Source organism: Zingiber officinale, chromosome 6B (assembly GCF_018446385.1).
Source record: "Zingiber officinale cultivar Zhangliang chromosome 6B, Zo_v1.1, whole genome shotgun sequence".
Taxonomy (NCBI): domain Eukaryota; kingdom Viridiplantae; phylum Streptophyta; class Magnoliopsida; order Zingiberales; family Zingiberaceae; genus Zingiber; species Zingiber officinale.
The window spans coordinates 16,394,682-16,409,882 of NC_055996.1; the positions used below are offsets into that span (position 1 = coordinate 16,394,682).

A 15,201-nucleotide genomic window follows, 5' to 3' on the forward strand; every position below is an offset into this window, starting at 1 on the left:
GTGAATTTTTTCTGATTTGGAACTCTGAATGTATGGGGAGTTTTAAGGTGTGCTTACCATTACATTATAGTTAGGGATATTTTTTCGGGACGATCTAGGGGTTAGCACTATCATCATAAGGTCTGAGATTCAAATCTCGATAAAATCAAGATAAATATTTTTCTTATGTGTTAGTCATTATTCTAAAAGTTAGTAGTTGTTAGTGATTTATTTATTTCATATTGATTCTGAGATAAATTGATGAAGGTGCTGGAGACGGATGTATTTCCCTTTTGCCATCAGGGATATAATTTTAGTAAACTATTGTATGTCATTTGATGATGCTTAGATTTGTAACTGAGTTGGTACTCCGATAATAAAATTATTTCATTAGGCGGTCGATTTTTGGTGTTCAGTTTTCTGAGAATTAAATGCTATGTTTGGATTAATGAGAAGTTATATAAATACCATCACACATTTTAGTCAAGACAGTGACGAACCCACGGAAAGCTCCTCGTTGCGGACCCTAACCCTATCCGTCCTTGGGAATTCCCGATCATCTCCATGCTTCCAGCTTCCTAATTCTTCCTAGTCCGAGCTATCCTTGCTCGATTCCGTCCGTCTCAACTGTGGCCTCTCGCAGATCGTGGAGGGGGGTTTCCTGGACACAGCGATGCCGTCCTATGCGGATCTAGACCGCCAGATCGAGCACCTGAAGCAATGCAAGTTCTTGCCGGAGGCGGAGGTGAAATCCCTCTGCGAGCAGGCACGGGCGGTGCTCGTGGAAGAGTGGAACGTGCAGCCGGTGAAATGCCCCGTCACGGTGTGCGGGGACATCCACGGGCAGTTTCATGATCTCATCGAGCTGTTCCGGATTGGTGGCGAGGCGCCCGATACGAATTATCTCTTCATGGGGGACTACGTAGGTCAGCTTTCGTTGAGCTGCAGACCTTCTACTCGGAAGAATAGACATTTTTTGGTTCTCGAAGAAAATATATCTGTTTTTATGGCTCATTTTGGCGTTGTTCTTAACCTTTACCTTTGGAATTTTTCTTGATGTGATATGTTTTGATGCAGATCGTGGTTATTATTCTGTTGAGACTGTCACGCTCTTAGTTGCATTGAAAGTTCGTTACCGAGATAGGATTACGATTCTCAGAGGAAATCACGAGAGCCGGCAGATCACACAAGTGTAAGCATCGTTAGGTGAAATTCGTTTTTTTTTTTTAAATTTTTTTTCTGGGTCTCTAAGGTGACGATCTCTTATTGTGGACATTGAATATTAGAGTTTTGGAATTTGTATTATTGAACAAATTATAAATAGCTCAAGTATTTGATTTAACAAGAATTTTCCATAGGCTCTTTAAATACTCTTGGTTAATCTACTAACTGTAACTTGATAGACTGTTGTGCCTATTGTCTCCAGGATGTCTATAGCTGTGAGAAACACTAAACCTATGACATGGAAGATCAACTTGTTCAGTGTTGCCAATGGTGGTACTTATGTGCTAGCTTGGATAATGGGCACTCATATATCTTCTTTTTTTGTAACCCTCTGATAATCCACGGCCTCACTTTTTAGGATTCTAGTATAATTCCTGCCTTGGCTGTTTCAATATACATTGGTTGGCTTGGTATGTTGTCGGATCTCACCACATAAATGACTACTACTGACTTCTTGCTGGAATATTCACCATCAGCAACATGACTCCAAGCTAATGTATTGAAAAGTGGCCTAGGCGGCCTCAAATCATTTGAGCCAAGGGATCTTATCACCTAAAAGGCGATGAAAATTATCAACATTCTAAAATATGTCATAACTCTAAACCAATGTTCTAAAAGCAACCTAGGCAGCCACTGGTGAATTCGAGCCAAGGGACCTTATTCCCTATGTAATATGCAGTCCCTTTATGCGGTTCAAGTGCTTAGGAGGGTCAGATGAGTTCCTAGGTGGTTCAAGTGAATGCTATGTACACTAGATGGATTTTCTATGCAGTGAAAGGGGGAAATGCTGATTCAGTTTGTGTCATGGTCAAGAACTTAACGAGAATTTTTCTTTTATGATTTTTCTTCACTAATTATGATTCTTATGATTGTGAAACATTAAACTAATTTTTTGATTTGTATAACTTGTAAATGTTAACTAACATTTATATTATATGTGATAAATGTTTTATGCATGTTACTAGTAAATGTGACCATAGTTATTTAAAATATGAGGCACCCAAAAGCGCATAGGTGCTATGGGGCTTGAGGCACACGACGTAAGGTGAGGTGTATGCCTTACGAAGTAAGACACTCTTGCTATAAATTTTTACAATTCAATCATATATAGGGAATTTCTATTAAAATATTTTACTAACAAAACTATAGTCCATAAAATATTAAACAATACAACAACAACAACCAAGCCCTTTCCCACTAGGTGGGGTCGACTGAATGAATCCTTTTACGCCATTGAGCTCTATCTTCGACTATATCATCATCTATATTTAAATAAATTTTGTCTTATTTTATTGTTGCTAACCAAGTCTTTTTGGTCTTCCTCTTCCTCGTTTGATATGCATGTTTATCATAATTTCACATATGAGGGTGATAAAATATTAAACAATAATATAAATATAAAATTCACTAGTAAATAAATATGTTATGTGCATAATTCAAATTAAAAAAAAAACTTAAAATATCTAAATCTTCATCATCTTCGTTAATCATATCATCATTTGAATCTTCATTTGTTTCCTCAAGACTGATTTCTTCCTCTGCACGCTTAAGGTGCACAAGCGCAAGAGTCTCACCTCATTGCGTCTTGCGCCTAGGTGTAGCATGCGAGCACCTTTAATAACTATGAATGTGATCTATCCTATATTGTTATATAATGTGTTTTTCATTGTATTATTGACATTGACTTTTTCTTTGTGGAATTGCCAATTGAATATATTGATGAACACTTTGTTGGATATATGTTGATCACTTTATCAATATAGATATTTCAAATATTTTCTATACCTATTTCTTATGCCCCATATCATGCTCTATGTGCACCATGTAGTGGGCCGATCACTTGCTGCCTAAAAGTACCTTTTAAAACATTGCTACAACTACTGACAATCCAAATGTCATCCTACTGAAAAGTGTGAGGATGTGCAATGCCCTTGCAGATCACAACTTTGGGGGCTCTTCCATTCCTTTTTGGATATCCTAGGGACTGACATGGTGGGTGGCATCATCATGAGTTGGAATATAACTGTTTAGTTTCCCATTGGGGTGACCAAAATAACCTATGGCCTGCACAATGCCTCTAGGCATATGGTATTCAACATTGCTCTTTCAATTTCTGATGCCTATGGCCCTTTCTCACAGAGTTTAGAATAACATTCTTCAAGACCTTTCCTTGATTTAACATCTGCTTGGATGCCTGCTGATTGAGTGATTGTGTCTGGCGACTTCAGTGCCATCTTATTTTGATAGAAGTGGCAAATGTCACGGCAACCTCAGAACTCAGAGGTTTTAAAAGGTAATTACTGAAATGAAGCAAATGGACCTTTCATACTCTGAAGGACTAGTTACTTGGTTCGACTAGTGGGTCCTCCATCCATGGCAAGCCTCTATCAAGTTTTACAGTGTGCTGACCCGATAGTGTTTGGGAACTCTCTGTTGTCCTCTTGGGCAACGTGGCATTCTGACCACTGTTCATTCTTCTAGATTGCGTCTCTAGATTGTATCACTATTAACCTATCCAGAGTGAGAATGTTTGGCTCTCACAATGGGAGTTCCTTAGTCTCTATATTGATGCCAAGGCATGTTTTGGGGATTTGATAAACCTCGACTATGTTTTGATGATGTGACTGATCTTGTTTTGAGAACTGAAAAGGCATGATAACACTTGCACACCAGTCACAATAATAAAATTAGTTGAAAAATGATAAGATTTGAATTTCATTATGCAGCTGTCTCCACCAAGATCATCCATGATTTCAGTATAGCTTTTTCTGATAAGATCATGTATATGCATAATTTGCTACTAAACAGAAAAGTTCATGGGTTATTTTCCATATCATTAACAGCCCTGATGACATGTTGCTGATGGCCTGCTAATAAAAATATGAACTTCTTGTACAAAATAGCCTTATCCCCTTTATCTCAACTAAACTTCACTCTTATATCTCAACTTACTTGACTCTTATCTTGACCTTATCCTTCATCCTCAGAACTCTTTACCTCCACTAACTTCACTCTAAAGTTGGCCATATCCTTTTCCTTCAATACCCTTTATATCAATTCTCTATTTCAACCTTTTCCTTTTGAGTTTTGTGCTCAACAATGTATATCTGCTGACTGCACTCTTTATCTTAACCTAGCCCTTGACCTTATCAATTGCTATTCTTTGTTGAGTTCCATTTGAATAATATCTCGCCCTTTCTTCTCTAGACTCTAATGAAATCACCACATAAAAAAAAATCCTATGAAATTTCAGGGAGGTCAGTATATAACTGTGTTATAATAATACTCATGAATCTTAAGTAAGTTTGCATTTCTTATATATTAATGTAAGAATCTTTAGATTTTGTAGCGCCAGCAAGCATAATATATTAGTCGGAAAACACTACTTGCTGCTGTTGTTCCAGCATCTATTTCTATAAATAATTTTCTTGATGGCCATTAGTTTTCAATTTCAGGTATGGATTTTATGATGAATGCTTAAGAAAATATGGAAATGCAAATGTGTGGAAATACTTCACTGATCTATTTGATTACTTACCTCTTACAGCTCTTATTGAGAACCAGGTCTGGTTCTTTCTTTTGTATGGTCTAACTGCTGTGCAACACTAATTTATTAACATTCAGTATCAGACAATGCATTATATTTGTTTTCAGATATTCTGTTTGCATGGTGGTCTCTCCCCATCCTTGGATACATTAGATACTATCCGTGCTCTAAGTCGCATTCAGGAGGTAAGCATGCATTTAGCAATTAGCACTCTATCCTTGCTGATTATAAACATGCTGTCAAATTAGAGGATAATTTTCATTTTCCTACCATGTTGCAACACATTATTACCTTGATCTCCAAAGTTTCTTTTATTTTTGGAAGGGAAATGATGCAATTTTAATTAGGACTAGTTTTATGTTTTATGAGTTGTAAAATTTATTTTGATTGGGCCATAGCAAATTAGGTAATTTTCATTATTATTATGGAAATTTTGGGGGAGTAAGTTATTTTTTATATCATGAAATTTTTATATTTCTGCTTATGTATTCATTCAAAATCCATCTAGAGTAGAGGGTTATGAAAACTTGATTTTGTTCATCATCCTCTATTTATGGATGATTTTGAATGACATGCTTTGAGTGTCTGTATGTTTAAATGTTTTTTTTTTGTATATTTGAACTTCTCTATGCTCTATAGGTTCCACATGAAGGTCCTATGTGTGATCTTCTCTGGTCTGATCCGGATGATCGATGTGGGTGGGGAATATCACCTAGAGGAGCTGGATACACATTTGGTCAGGATATTGCTCAACAATTCAACCACACTAATGGACTCACCATGGTGGCCAGAGCCCATCAACTGGTTATGGATGGTTATAATTGGTGCCAAGTAGGTTGAAACTATCATACTATTTACCTTCTCAATTATGCATGTCTTCATCAGCCACAATGCATATTGGTATCATATTGACAACTTAGTAACAGCTTCTAAGAAGAATGCTGGGCAGATAATTGAATCCCTGATATATCAAATATCTTTTAGTAGTAGTAGATATCTATTGTAAATCTGGACGGCAACATATTTATTCTGTTTATTAATGCCTAGTTAATAAAGTTACTATCAATCTCCTTGTTCTTGCACATTCCTAATGTTTATTGATTCTGGAATTTCAGCAGCAAAATTTATCAATTATATTGTAAATGGCAATACGTGACACAAATTTTGAAATTATATCGACTCAATTTTCATGACCACTTGTTTATAACTTTCCTGAAGAAACCTTCTCAGGGCTTTTTACAATAAATTCTCCTAGCAGTGTCATTAAGCATTTTATTTAAATTTTGTTTTTGTTGATATTTGATTTGGCATTGATGCAGGATAAGAACGTTGTCACAGTATTTAGCGCACCAAACTACTGTTATCGCTGTGGCAACATGGCAGCTATAATGGAGGTTGGGGAGAACATGGAACATAATTTCCTTCAGTTTGATCCAGCGCCACGGCAAATTGAGCCTGAACCCACTCGGAAAACTCCCGACTACTTTTTGTGATGTCGATAAATCTCACATGCATCTTCTACAAGCTTGTTCAGCAGATTCATTGTAGAATGAGTTTTGGTAATTGGGGAGACAATCATTCTTTTTGAGCGAAGATTACACCAGTTTATAATTATGCACCTGGTTTTTATTTGGGGTATTAAGCTTCAGTAAGCATGATTCTCTTCTCAGTTCATGCGCATTTTCGGTATCCGAAAAAAAAAACACTCTGGTTCCTCGAGCATGCTTGATTGTATCTTATTTTTCTTTGATCTTTGGTGGAGGTCCGGCATTTTCTATACAATTTTACCGGTGAATGTAAAAACAATAGCATGTTCCAGACTGATGTGGTTAGTTTAACTTGCAACTGGGCACTGTTTAGTGTGTGTCACCGTTGTTCAAATTGATGAATTGTTAGTTTAAGTATTTATAAATATTTGTTAATTTCAATTAATTATTTATGTATCTATTTATTTATTCTTTATCTATACAATTTTTCACGAGGGAAAACGGTTGGTAATCAGCAATAGAAGGAAATAAAAATGGCGATCCGAATCCAATCGCTGTCCTCCGAAGATATTTTTGCTTTTTTGCCCCTTCAAGTGGTGGGCACTCGTTGCGAGCTTCATCTCTGTGCCTCGACTCGGATGGGGCTCCGCTTCAAGGGACCGCCTTCTTCAAGCTACGCTCCTCCTCTTCTCCTTCTCAGGCCGGACTTATTCTCCTCTTCTTCCTGTAAGTCTTCGACACGAGTCTCGTTTTTATTTTTCTACGAGCATAGTCGAAATTTGCTTCTTCAACTCGTGTAATCCATTCCGTACACGCCGCTGCCGGTGGGAAAATTTGAAAATTGGGGTTTCTGGTTGCTCCTTCGATCGGGCTTTCTCCAAAGGAACTCGGGAAGTTTTAGGTCTCTTGATGATTTCGACTCCTAATGTAATGGCTTGAACACGATTTTGTATGTTTTCATCGGTTCATCTCCTTGACCACGCATCTGTTTCGTGTTCTGTTCAGTTTTTAATTACATCCTGACCACGCACTTGTATCTTGTTTTGATCATGCCAAAATAGATAGGATATTATATTTATTAATCACTCGCAGCTTCAATGGCGCTAATCTTCTGGTATAACATTAGCTACTACTGGGATTGTAGTTTAGTGAGTTCCTTGATTGCTGAATTGGTGGTGTTGGTCATTTTAATGACTGATAAAACTGATTAGTTCTGCAATGAGTCTATGACTATGTTGTTGGCATTTTTTTTTTTGGGTATGGTACTGTCTTGACATATATCATTATAATCTTTATTTTGTTTATTAGTATTTTTTTTAATCCAAAGAATCACATTGGCTTGTTTTGTCTCCTATGTTTAGGTTGTAAACAATGCATGTTGTAGAGCACAATTTAATCGTTTCCATGCTGTAACATGCAGCTGTATATTTGGTCCACACACTGAGAGACAGAGAAGTCTGTGTTAAATTTGGACTTCTATTGCACAGTACTGATGAAGGGAAACTATCTCATGGTACCGCGACCTACAAAGCCAAAGCATGTTCCTTTGGACAAGTGCAAAGTGTTGAACGAATAAAGGTATCTCTTAATATTTGATTTGGGATATGTACTTAAAAATTAAGCTCATGTCTGTTTTTGAGGAGACTTTAGCTGAAGTCCACTGTTCTAACAACCAGGTTAACTTGGATAACTGCACTTCTAAAATATGCCAAGATGTGGCCAAACAAATTCTGAAAGGGGAGGATTCTTCATTTATTCATACAAATTTGACCCTGAAAACTGCTGCAGAATTAGCCTTACTAATGGAAAACATTGATAGGATAGAAGATCTTATTGTTGGAGCAGACATGATAAGGTTGGAAAGAGACATTCTGACTCATTTAAGAAGGCTTGGGGCCATGAAATTATTTACTAGCTGTTTCTCCAAGGCCGTCACAGAAACCATAATCTGGAGCTCAAACTTGGTGAATAAGCATCTTGATGCATATCCCTTTGAGCTTCGCTTTGATGAGAAAAAGGATAACATAGTTGTCCACTCTAACAAAAAGGAGCAAAGAAAAAAGAGAAGAGCACAAAGATTGGAAAAGGTTTCAAGGAGATCTGTTTTACAAATACCAACAGAATCTGGACACAAAGATGAATTATTTTCATTACGAAAAAGAGGTCTAGGAAATTTTGCTGGTCTTTCTGGCTCAAAAAAGAGGGAAGTGATTGCTAAAAACGAATCAGAAATGTCTATGGGAGTTAAGGTACTGATGTTTTGAAATGTCTTAGGCTTTTAGCTCTATAGAATTGTGAGGATAAAGATAATTGGTTTAATTTACTGACCAGGAAATGGCAAATCTAGAAAAGCTTTGCAAAAATTTGGAGGAAGACATGGGAAAACCACCCAGTTTGACGAGGTGGGCAGAAGCAGCAGGGCTCGATCAGAAGACATTACGATCACGTCTTCAATTTGGATGGTATTGCAGAGATAAGCTTATAAGGAGTACCCGCTCTCTGGTTATCTTTGTTGCAAAGAATTACAGAGGAATGGGGATTGCATTTGATGATTTAATTCAGGTTCAGAAGAAGTCCTTTGTCCATTTATTAGAAAGTTGGATAAATATTAGTGATTTTTTTTTTATGTCCATTCAATCATACCACAGGCTGGCTATGTTGGAGTCCTTAATGGCACAGAAAGATACGACATCGAGAAGGGATATCGCTTTTCAACCTATGTACAATACTGGATTAGGAAATCAATATTGGCAATGATAGCCTCACATTCAAGAACCGTAAAAGTGCCTGTAATTCCTTTTAAAGATCTTAGAAGTTGGAAATTACTCATTTGATTTCACTGTGACTCACAGAAAAGTTTGGTATATGATTTTGTAGGTAAGAATGGAAAGCATGATCAATCAAATACAAAAAGTCAAGCGAAACTTCCATACCTCAGAAGGAAAATACCCAAACGATGAAGAGATAACAGAGTTAACTGGTCTCTCACTAGCTTATGTTAGACTCGCTAGCCGGTGCTCCAAGTCTGTTGGTTCAATTGAGCAGGAAGTCAGGGATGGATGGACCACAACATTCATGGTAAGGAAGAGATCAAAATCAAAGATAGCTTGAAATGAGTAATTCCTTAGTTGCCTTCTGACATCAGAATTGATCACGTAATTGGAACTATTTTCTTACTCAGACTGCTGTCAATTTGCCATTAGCAAAAACTATCAGTCTTCTGTTTATAACCATGTGCTAATACATCTGTTTAATATCTTTTTGAGAAGTAATTACTTTTTGTATGGCTTATCAAGTTGACTGTATATTGATGGTTTGAACTTCATTTAGTTTCTATTGTGTCAGGAAATTACAGCAGACACTTCTGTTAAAAGTCCCTATGAGTTCATTGGGAAGGAGCATGCAAGAGAACAAATCTTAAATCTTCTCCAAACTTTACATCCTAGAGAAAGGCAAGTACTAGCTCTTCGATATGGTTTAGGAGATGGGAGATGCAGATCGCTTGAAGAGATTGGAAGGCTTTGCCATGTTTCAAGGGAATGGATTAGAAAAATAGAGAAAGAAGCTTTGTCAAAGATTAGAAGCCAAGAAATGCAAAAACGTTTGTCACATTACCTTCAATAGTCATATTCTAACCGAGAATTGTTCTTTCCGGTAGTACTATTTTACTAGGATTTTTTCTCTCTTTATTTAGAACTTTGTAGATTTTACATAGGATATTTCATATGTACAAGATAAATTTCTTTTCCAAGGATGCTATTCTGTAAAATATATAAGTTTGATTTGACAATACTTGAATTTTTCATGTTCTCAAGATGTATATATTACATTTAACATTTTTTTAAGTCATTGATGAGCTCAAATTTAATGAAGTTAATTCTTATTGTAAAACATGTTTATTACCATAGAGTTTGGAGAATTTGCTTGGAGTTTACTAGGATGATCTAAAATGACAGTTTATGAATCATCCATTCTTATTATTTGCGATAGAAAAGAATATCAATGTTTTTTTTCGAAAAACAAAAATAACTCAAAATTTAGTTTCTTTTACAGATTAAACACTGTTCCATTCCCTCTTGTTAGTATCAAAACCCAGATCTGCCAGAACATGATCCTCCCACCAATTGCCCATCCCTTTGTTGTCGCTTCACCTGCCACTCGACATGGCTAAAGCTTCTTCAAAGCCTCCCAAAATACCAACCTCTTCTTACTTAACTTGGCTGCATACACATGAAGAGCACACAAGTCAACAAAAAAAATATCAGCTAAAAATGATTTTTGATACAGTTAACTGACTGATCAATTATGCTAAAGAACAAGGAATCAAAAAACAGGAAGATTCAATCAAAGGTTCTCATTCTTACGGATTTTGCTATATGATACACAGCCGTTCGTTCGATTTTAATGAAGTAACTTCACAAAGTAACTACTCACGAGCACTAGTTGAGGTCCATGATTCCATGGGTTAAGAAGTCTGCCGATGTAGTTGATGCTGTTGAAGGGGCTTCGGGGTTGTCAAGGATGTTTTCTGAAGAATGCCGTGCAGACTCTGCGTTTGTTTCTTCGATATAAGACATAACGGAATGAAAACTGAAGTCCTCTTCTAGGCTGTGGTGACTGTTCCTAGTAGAACTCTGCGAAGTTTCTGAAGGTAAGATATTGACTGGAAATGCAACAAAGGGATCAAAACTTTCATCGGTGATCGTCACAGAAGATTTTTCTTCCGACTCTAAGTTTGTGTCTGGAACCCCAAAGAGGTCCACATTTGAAGGAAAACCAGTGGGAAAGGCAGGTCGAGAGGCAAAAAGATCGATGTCTCCCTGCATTGAAAAGATGAGCAATGGCAAGAACATTCTCACTGACCAGCAAGTTTGTTTAAAGTTGAAATTATCAAACAAGAGCAACATATTTACGTAGAACAAGAACTAGAGTTAGTATCGACTGAACTAGTTTTGACACATCATTCAACACTTTCAGTTTATATGACTTCCTAATCAGAAAGAAAAAAAAAAAAATTGTGCCTTGAAACTTAAATAAGCTTAACTGACTGTTGGAACTAGAAAAACCTGATTGTGATATTTCGATGTTGCTTCAGCGTGTATGTCTGATGGAAAGATCGCACCGGTAAAAGGATCGAGCTGAGGACTAGCAGTACTCTCATTTGTTGGGGTTGTTTTCAGAAGAGATGGGTCAGCTGGTTCTGCATTCTTAAGATCACCAGATCCTGCAGAGTCAATCAGTTGGATCACCAATCCTGCTTCTAAGTACCGATTATTCGGGGTTCACTAACCATATTAGATTTCCTACAAGGATCATTAAGAAAGACATTTTCATTGGAGAAATTAATCAGAAGTCAGCCTACTATGTCTACAAGTGACTGACTGCCTAAGATCGGTTACTGAAACATGCATTACACATGAAGATGACTAGAGCAGTAAATTTTGAAGGGTGCTTGCTATGAATTTGCAAGGAGAATTCTACAAGACTTAATCGAATAACAAATGGCAAAACCATCAAATAGCTTTGTCTTTCAACTATTGCACTGGCCGAAATATTGAGCGTGCTTAGATCATGGATACTTACCAGATGCAGAAGATCCGCGCGGATTGAAGTCATCCAAGCGTGGATCAAAGTCATCCAAGCGTGGGTCGAAGTCATCAAAATCATCCTGCCGGCATTGCGGTTGGACATTGTTTCTTGATGAATTGCTAGTTGGCTTATTCAATATCCTGGGGGGTTTAGATGGTACAGAATCTCGATTCCTTAGGCAAAAAAAAGTAGAACATTGATCAGAGACAGAACTAGCAAAAGAGGTAATGAACCCAGTGAATTGAACTTTTTCTTCGACGAATTGATGACAATTCTCTAGATGCTTGCCCTCTTATAACATAGGATTAGTGGCTATATGAATTACAGCTTAGCTTGATTGTCATGCTAAAGTTTCATTAGCTCTATAAGAGTGTATCTAGCTTGGTCATCAGATGTTACAAACTGATAACTTCACTTGTGATGCCTTCTCAAATGTAAATAAAACTTGATAGTCAAGCTAACTGATAAAGGAGTAAATGGATGAATTAGAACATGGACAAAACTACTAGTTTGCATTTACCTTGTTTCATCCGGCACAAGCTTCTCGGATTTGCTCATTTCATTTTCACAACCAACAACTTTTGGCTTATGGACATCTTCAATAGCATCTTCGCATTTGCTTTCTGTTTCAAATTCTTTGTCCATGTCGAAACTCATGGAATTGCTTCTCCTTGTGAATCTTTGATTTCCAAAGCGATCATCACTATTGCTTCCACCATAGGAGGCTGAACGCGATGCATATGCATTAGTTGTTGACGACCGTCTATAGTACCTGATGAAGCGGATCGATAGGAAAAAAATTTGCCATATGGAATGATGAGTGCAGCATTAACACTGGAAGAATTTCAATGAGCTGTGCAAGGCCATACTTATCATGAGGAGCAACTCTTTTGTCTCTGATTGCTTGTATTTTCTCCCTATCGTTTAGAAGAGCCAAAATAGTCTCTACCTTGATCCTTACATTTATTCCGACATCCTTCCCTTTAGGCTCAACATATTCAAATTCAGAAATCGCCTTCACGAATACGTTAGTAAAGTAAGAAGTACAAGAATGAAAACAACTGTAAATTGAATGCATAAGATAATCTCATTCAGGGTAAGGCTATACTGAAATCCAAGAAATATGTGCAAGAATGTCATCAAGGGCACTTTCTGATCCATTAGCCACCAAGAACTCAATAACAGTCAAAGCCTGATGTTCAACATTTCGAGGGTCTGTCTTAATTCTTCGATATAGCAATTAGGAAACCAGAAATCTGAGGAAGAAACAAGTAGCAGCTGAAACACCTACCTTATACACATGGCGCCAATTTGGTCCTGTATCTGTCAATCTTGTCCATAGAACATACATAACTAATGGGCAATCCGAGCTGACGAAAGTATACAGTCGAATGAATATATTTCGCATTGATCTGACTAAAAGCATGGAAAATATTCAGAATCAAACCAAACAACAATTAAAATGGTTTACAGTTTTTTAGTTGCTTTAGCAATCTCTGATAAGGCAGTCACATTAGGACCCCAAGGTTCATCATTGGTAGCATCAAGGACCTGTAAACATTTGGGTAGCTGTAAAACAGATACTACAAAGTATCGACGCATCCTAATTTAGAATGGTAAGACTTTTATTGTGATAAATATTATTGTTTCACATAAACATGCATCTCTAGGTAATCAACAAATAATACAATACAATGATCGGAGAGGACTATCATCAAAACTATAGAAAACTAACCTTTTGTTCGATTTCCGGTACCTTGAGCACTTTCAGATTGACCTCCCTCTTTCTGGATTGGATTGTCGTTAACTGTTAAAATAGAGAAGCGTGGAAAAGCATTAAACGAAGAGAATTCTGAGGGGGGAAAACTCACATGTCCCGTACAATCTGATCGAGAGCCCTCATGAAATCCATAGCCAAAGCTGCGGAACGAAGGGAAGCTCGACGGATGGCCAAGAATTCAGAGGGAATGAAGAGGCCTTCTATTGATTTGTTTTAGAGATGGCTTAAAAAGAAGAAGAGAAAATGTCCACCTTTTTAGGGGTTGTTACAGGGGAGGAAGGAAGGAAGGAAGGAAGGAAGGAATGCCCACCGTTGCTGTGAGTATTAAGATTTGAGTGCTGACATTATTCATGCCATAGATCAGATTGTTGAGTAACGTTTAAAAAGAAATTTAATGCAGGCAATGCATCATAGTTTTGATAAATTGATAATTCCAGTTAACTTTATTGATTATTTTTAGATGATCAATTTGATTTCATAGAAGTATTTTATTAGTCATCAGAATAAATCAGGAAGCGCAATGATCCGTATCTTTTGGTTACGTCCTCCTTTCTATTTGGAGGAAAAATTCTTATAAATACACCATAGTCCTGATATTCGAACCGCGAATAACTGAGTGATAATCTAGATGTCCTATCACGATACCATAGCCCCGGGACATCATAACAAATAAGAATAATTTTTTATAGATAATTAATTAAAAAAAATAATAAATCATATTAGTTTCATTGACTAATCTTAGGATGATCTATTTAGTTCCATAGAATTTTTTTACCTGTCATTAAGATAAATATGGAAGTACTCGTGATAAATAGCTAAGAAAGCTAATATCCTTTAATTGAACGTCTTGGAGTAAAATAAATTAATCTAATAACTTTAGAGTGATATCACTCAATTTATCCTAATTATTGATTCTAAAATTTCGTAGAACTCACTTCATAACCAAACATAAGCCGGATACATGGCTAAACAATTTTAAAAACAATTATTTGATATAAAATTGTATATGATTTTTTATATAAAAATATGAGTTATAGATGAAATTTGAGAACTATAATTTCTGTAAAAAATTTATTTAAAAATTAATAAAAATTAAAAGGAAATGAAATCAGATTTATATAAATAAAAATAGAGATTTAACATGAAATTATTAATTCGTTTTAAAAAATTAAGACTGAATTTAAAATAAATTTGATATAAAATTATATTTAAATTTTTATAAATAAAAATAATTATCGATTATAAATTGAATTTGAGACCGTATAATTTCTTTTTTAAAAAATTTAGAATGTAATGAAATTTTATTATTGGTTAAAAATTAGTAAAAAATAAGAAAAATTTTGAAATGAAGGAAACTCATCTCTAAATAAAATTAAAGACGACACGAATTTATATTTTATATTAATATTATATATTTTAGAAAGTACTATATTATGTCGGCGTTATGTTAGATCTGATTGATTGATTATGTAAATAATTTGGGTAAATTATGAGTTTTGGATGGATGACTAAATTTATTCAGGATACCAAATAATTTTTACTATTATACGAGTCTATAAAGTTAATTTGGTGATAGGTTATAAGTTGATTCGTAA

The 15,201-nt window shown here is 36.0% G+C and overlaps 3 protein-coding genes across 5 annotated transcripts; 2 read left to right on the plus strand and 1 right to left on the minus strand.

Annotated features, from left to right (window-relative positions):
• Positions 1 to 448: 448 nt before the first annotated feature.
• On the plus strand, positions 449 to 6,619 carry LOC121992127 (serine/threonine-protein phosphatase PP2A-1 catalytic subunit-like). The gene is made up of 6 exons (XM_042546289.1): positions 449 to 905; positions 1,057 to 1,171; positions 4,659 to 4,767; positions 4,858 to 4,935; positions 5,390 to 5,581; positions 6,070 to 6,619. Exons 1-6 carry the CDS (start codon positions 653 to 655, stop codon positions 6,241 to 6,243), a joined length of 921 nt encoding a protein of 306 aa, XP_042402223.1. The 5' UTR covers positions 449 to 652; the 3' UTR covers positions 6,244 to 6,619.
• Positions 6,620 to 6,769: 150 nt separating this feature from the next.
• On the plus strand, positions 6,770 to 10,042 carry LOC121992124 (RNA polymerase sigma factor sigC-like). Of its 3 annotated transcripts, none has more exons than XM_042546285.1 (7): positions 6,770 to 6,963; positions 7,658 to 7,815; positions 7,914 to 8,486; positions 8,569 to 8,799; positions 8,886 to 9,026; positions 9,115 to 9,315; positions 9,568 to 10,042. In XM_042546285.1, the coding sequence occupies exons 1-7, from the start codon at positions 6,771 to 6,773 to the stop codon at positions 9,859 to 9,861; spliced, it is 1,791 nt and encodes a 596-aa protein (XP_042402219.1). In that variant the 5' UTR covers position 6,770; the 3' UTR covers positions 9,862 to 10,042. The 3 variants fall into 3 exon arrangements, with proteins under 3 accessions (XP_042402219.1, XP_042402221.1, XP_042402220.1); XM_042546287.1 differs by having other exon boundaries at positions 9,583 to 10,042; XM_042546286.1 differs by having other exon boundaries at positions 8,886 to 9,020.
• Positions 10,043 to 10,210: 168 nt separating this feature from the next.
• Positions 10,211 to 13,919, minus strand: LOC121992128 (clathrin interactor EPSIN 1-like). Its single transcript, XM_042546291.1, has 11 exons — positions 13,698 to 13,919; positions 13,562 to 13,613; positions 13,298 to 13,377; positions 13,118 to 13,196; positions 12,935 to 13,018; positions 12,696 to 12,841; positions 12,347 to 12,598; positions 11,821 to 11,999; positions 11,304 to 11,461; positions 10,672 to 11,057; positions 10,211 to 10,457 (listed from the first exon to the last, which is right to left on the minus strand). Exons 1-10 carry the CDS (start codon positions 13,736 to 13,738, stop codon positions 10,677 to 10,679), a joined length of 1,452 nt encoding a protein of 483 aa, XP_042402225.1. The 5' UTR covers positions 13,739 to 13,919; the 3' UTR covers positions 10,211 to 10,457; positions 10,672 to 10,676.
• Between the last annotated feature and the right edge of the window lie 1,282 nt (positions 13,920 to 15,201).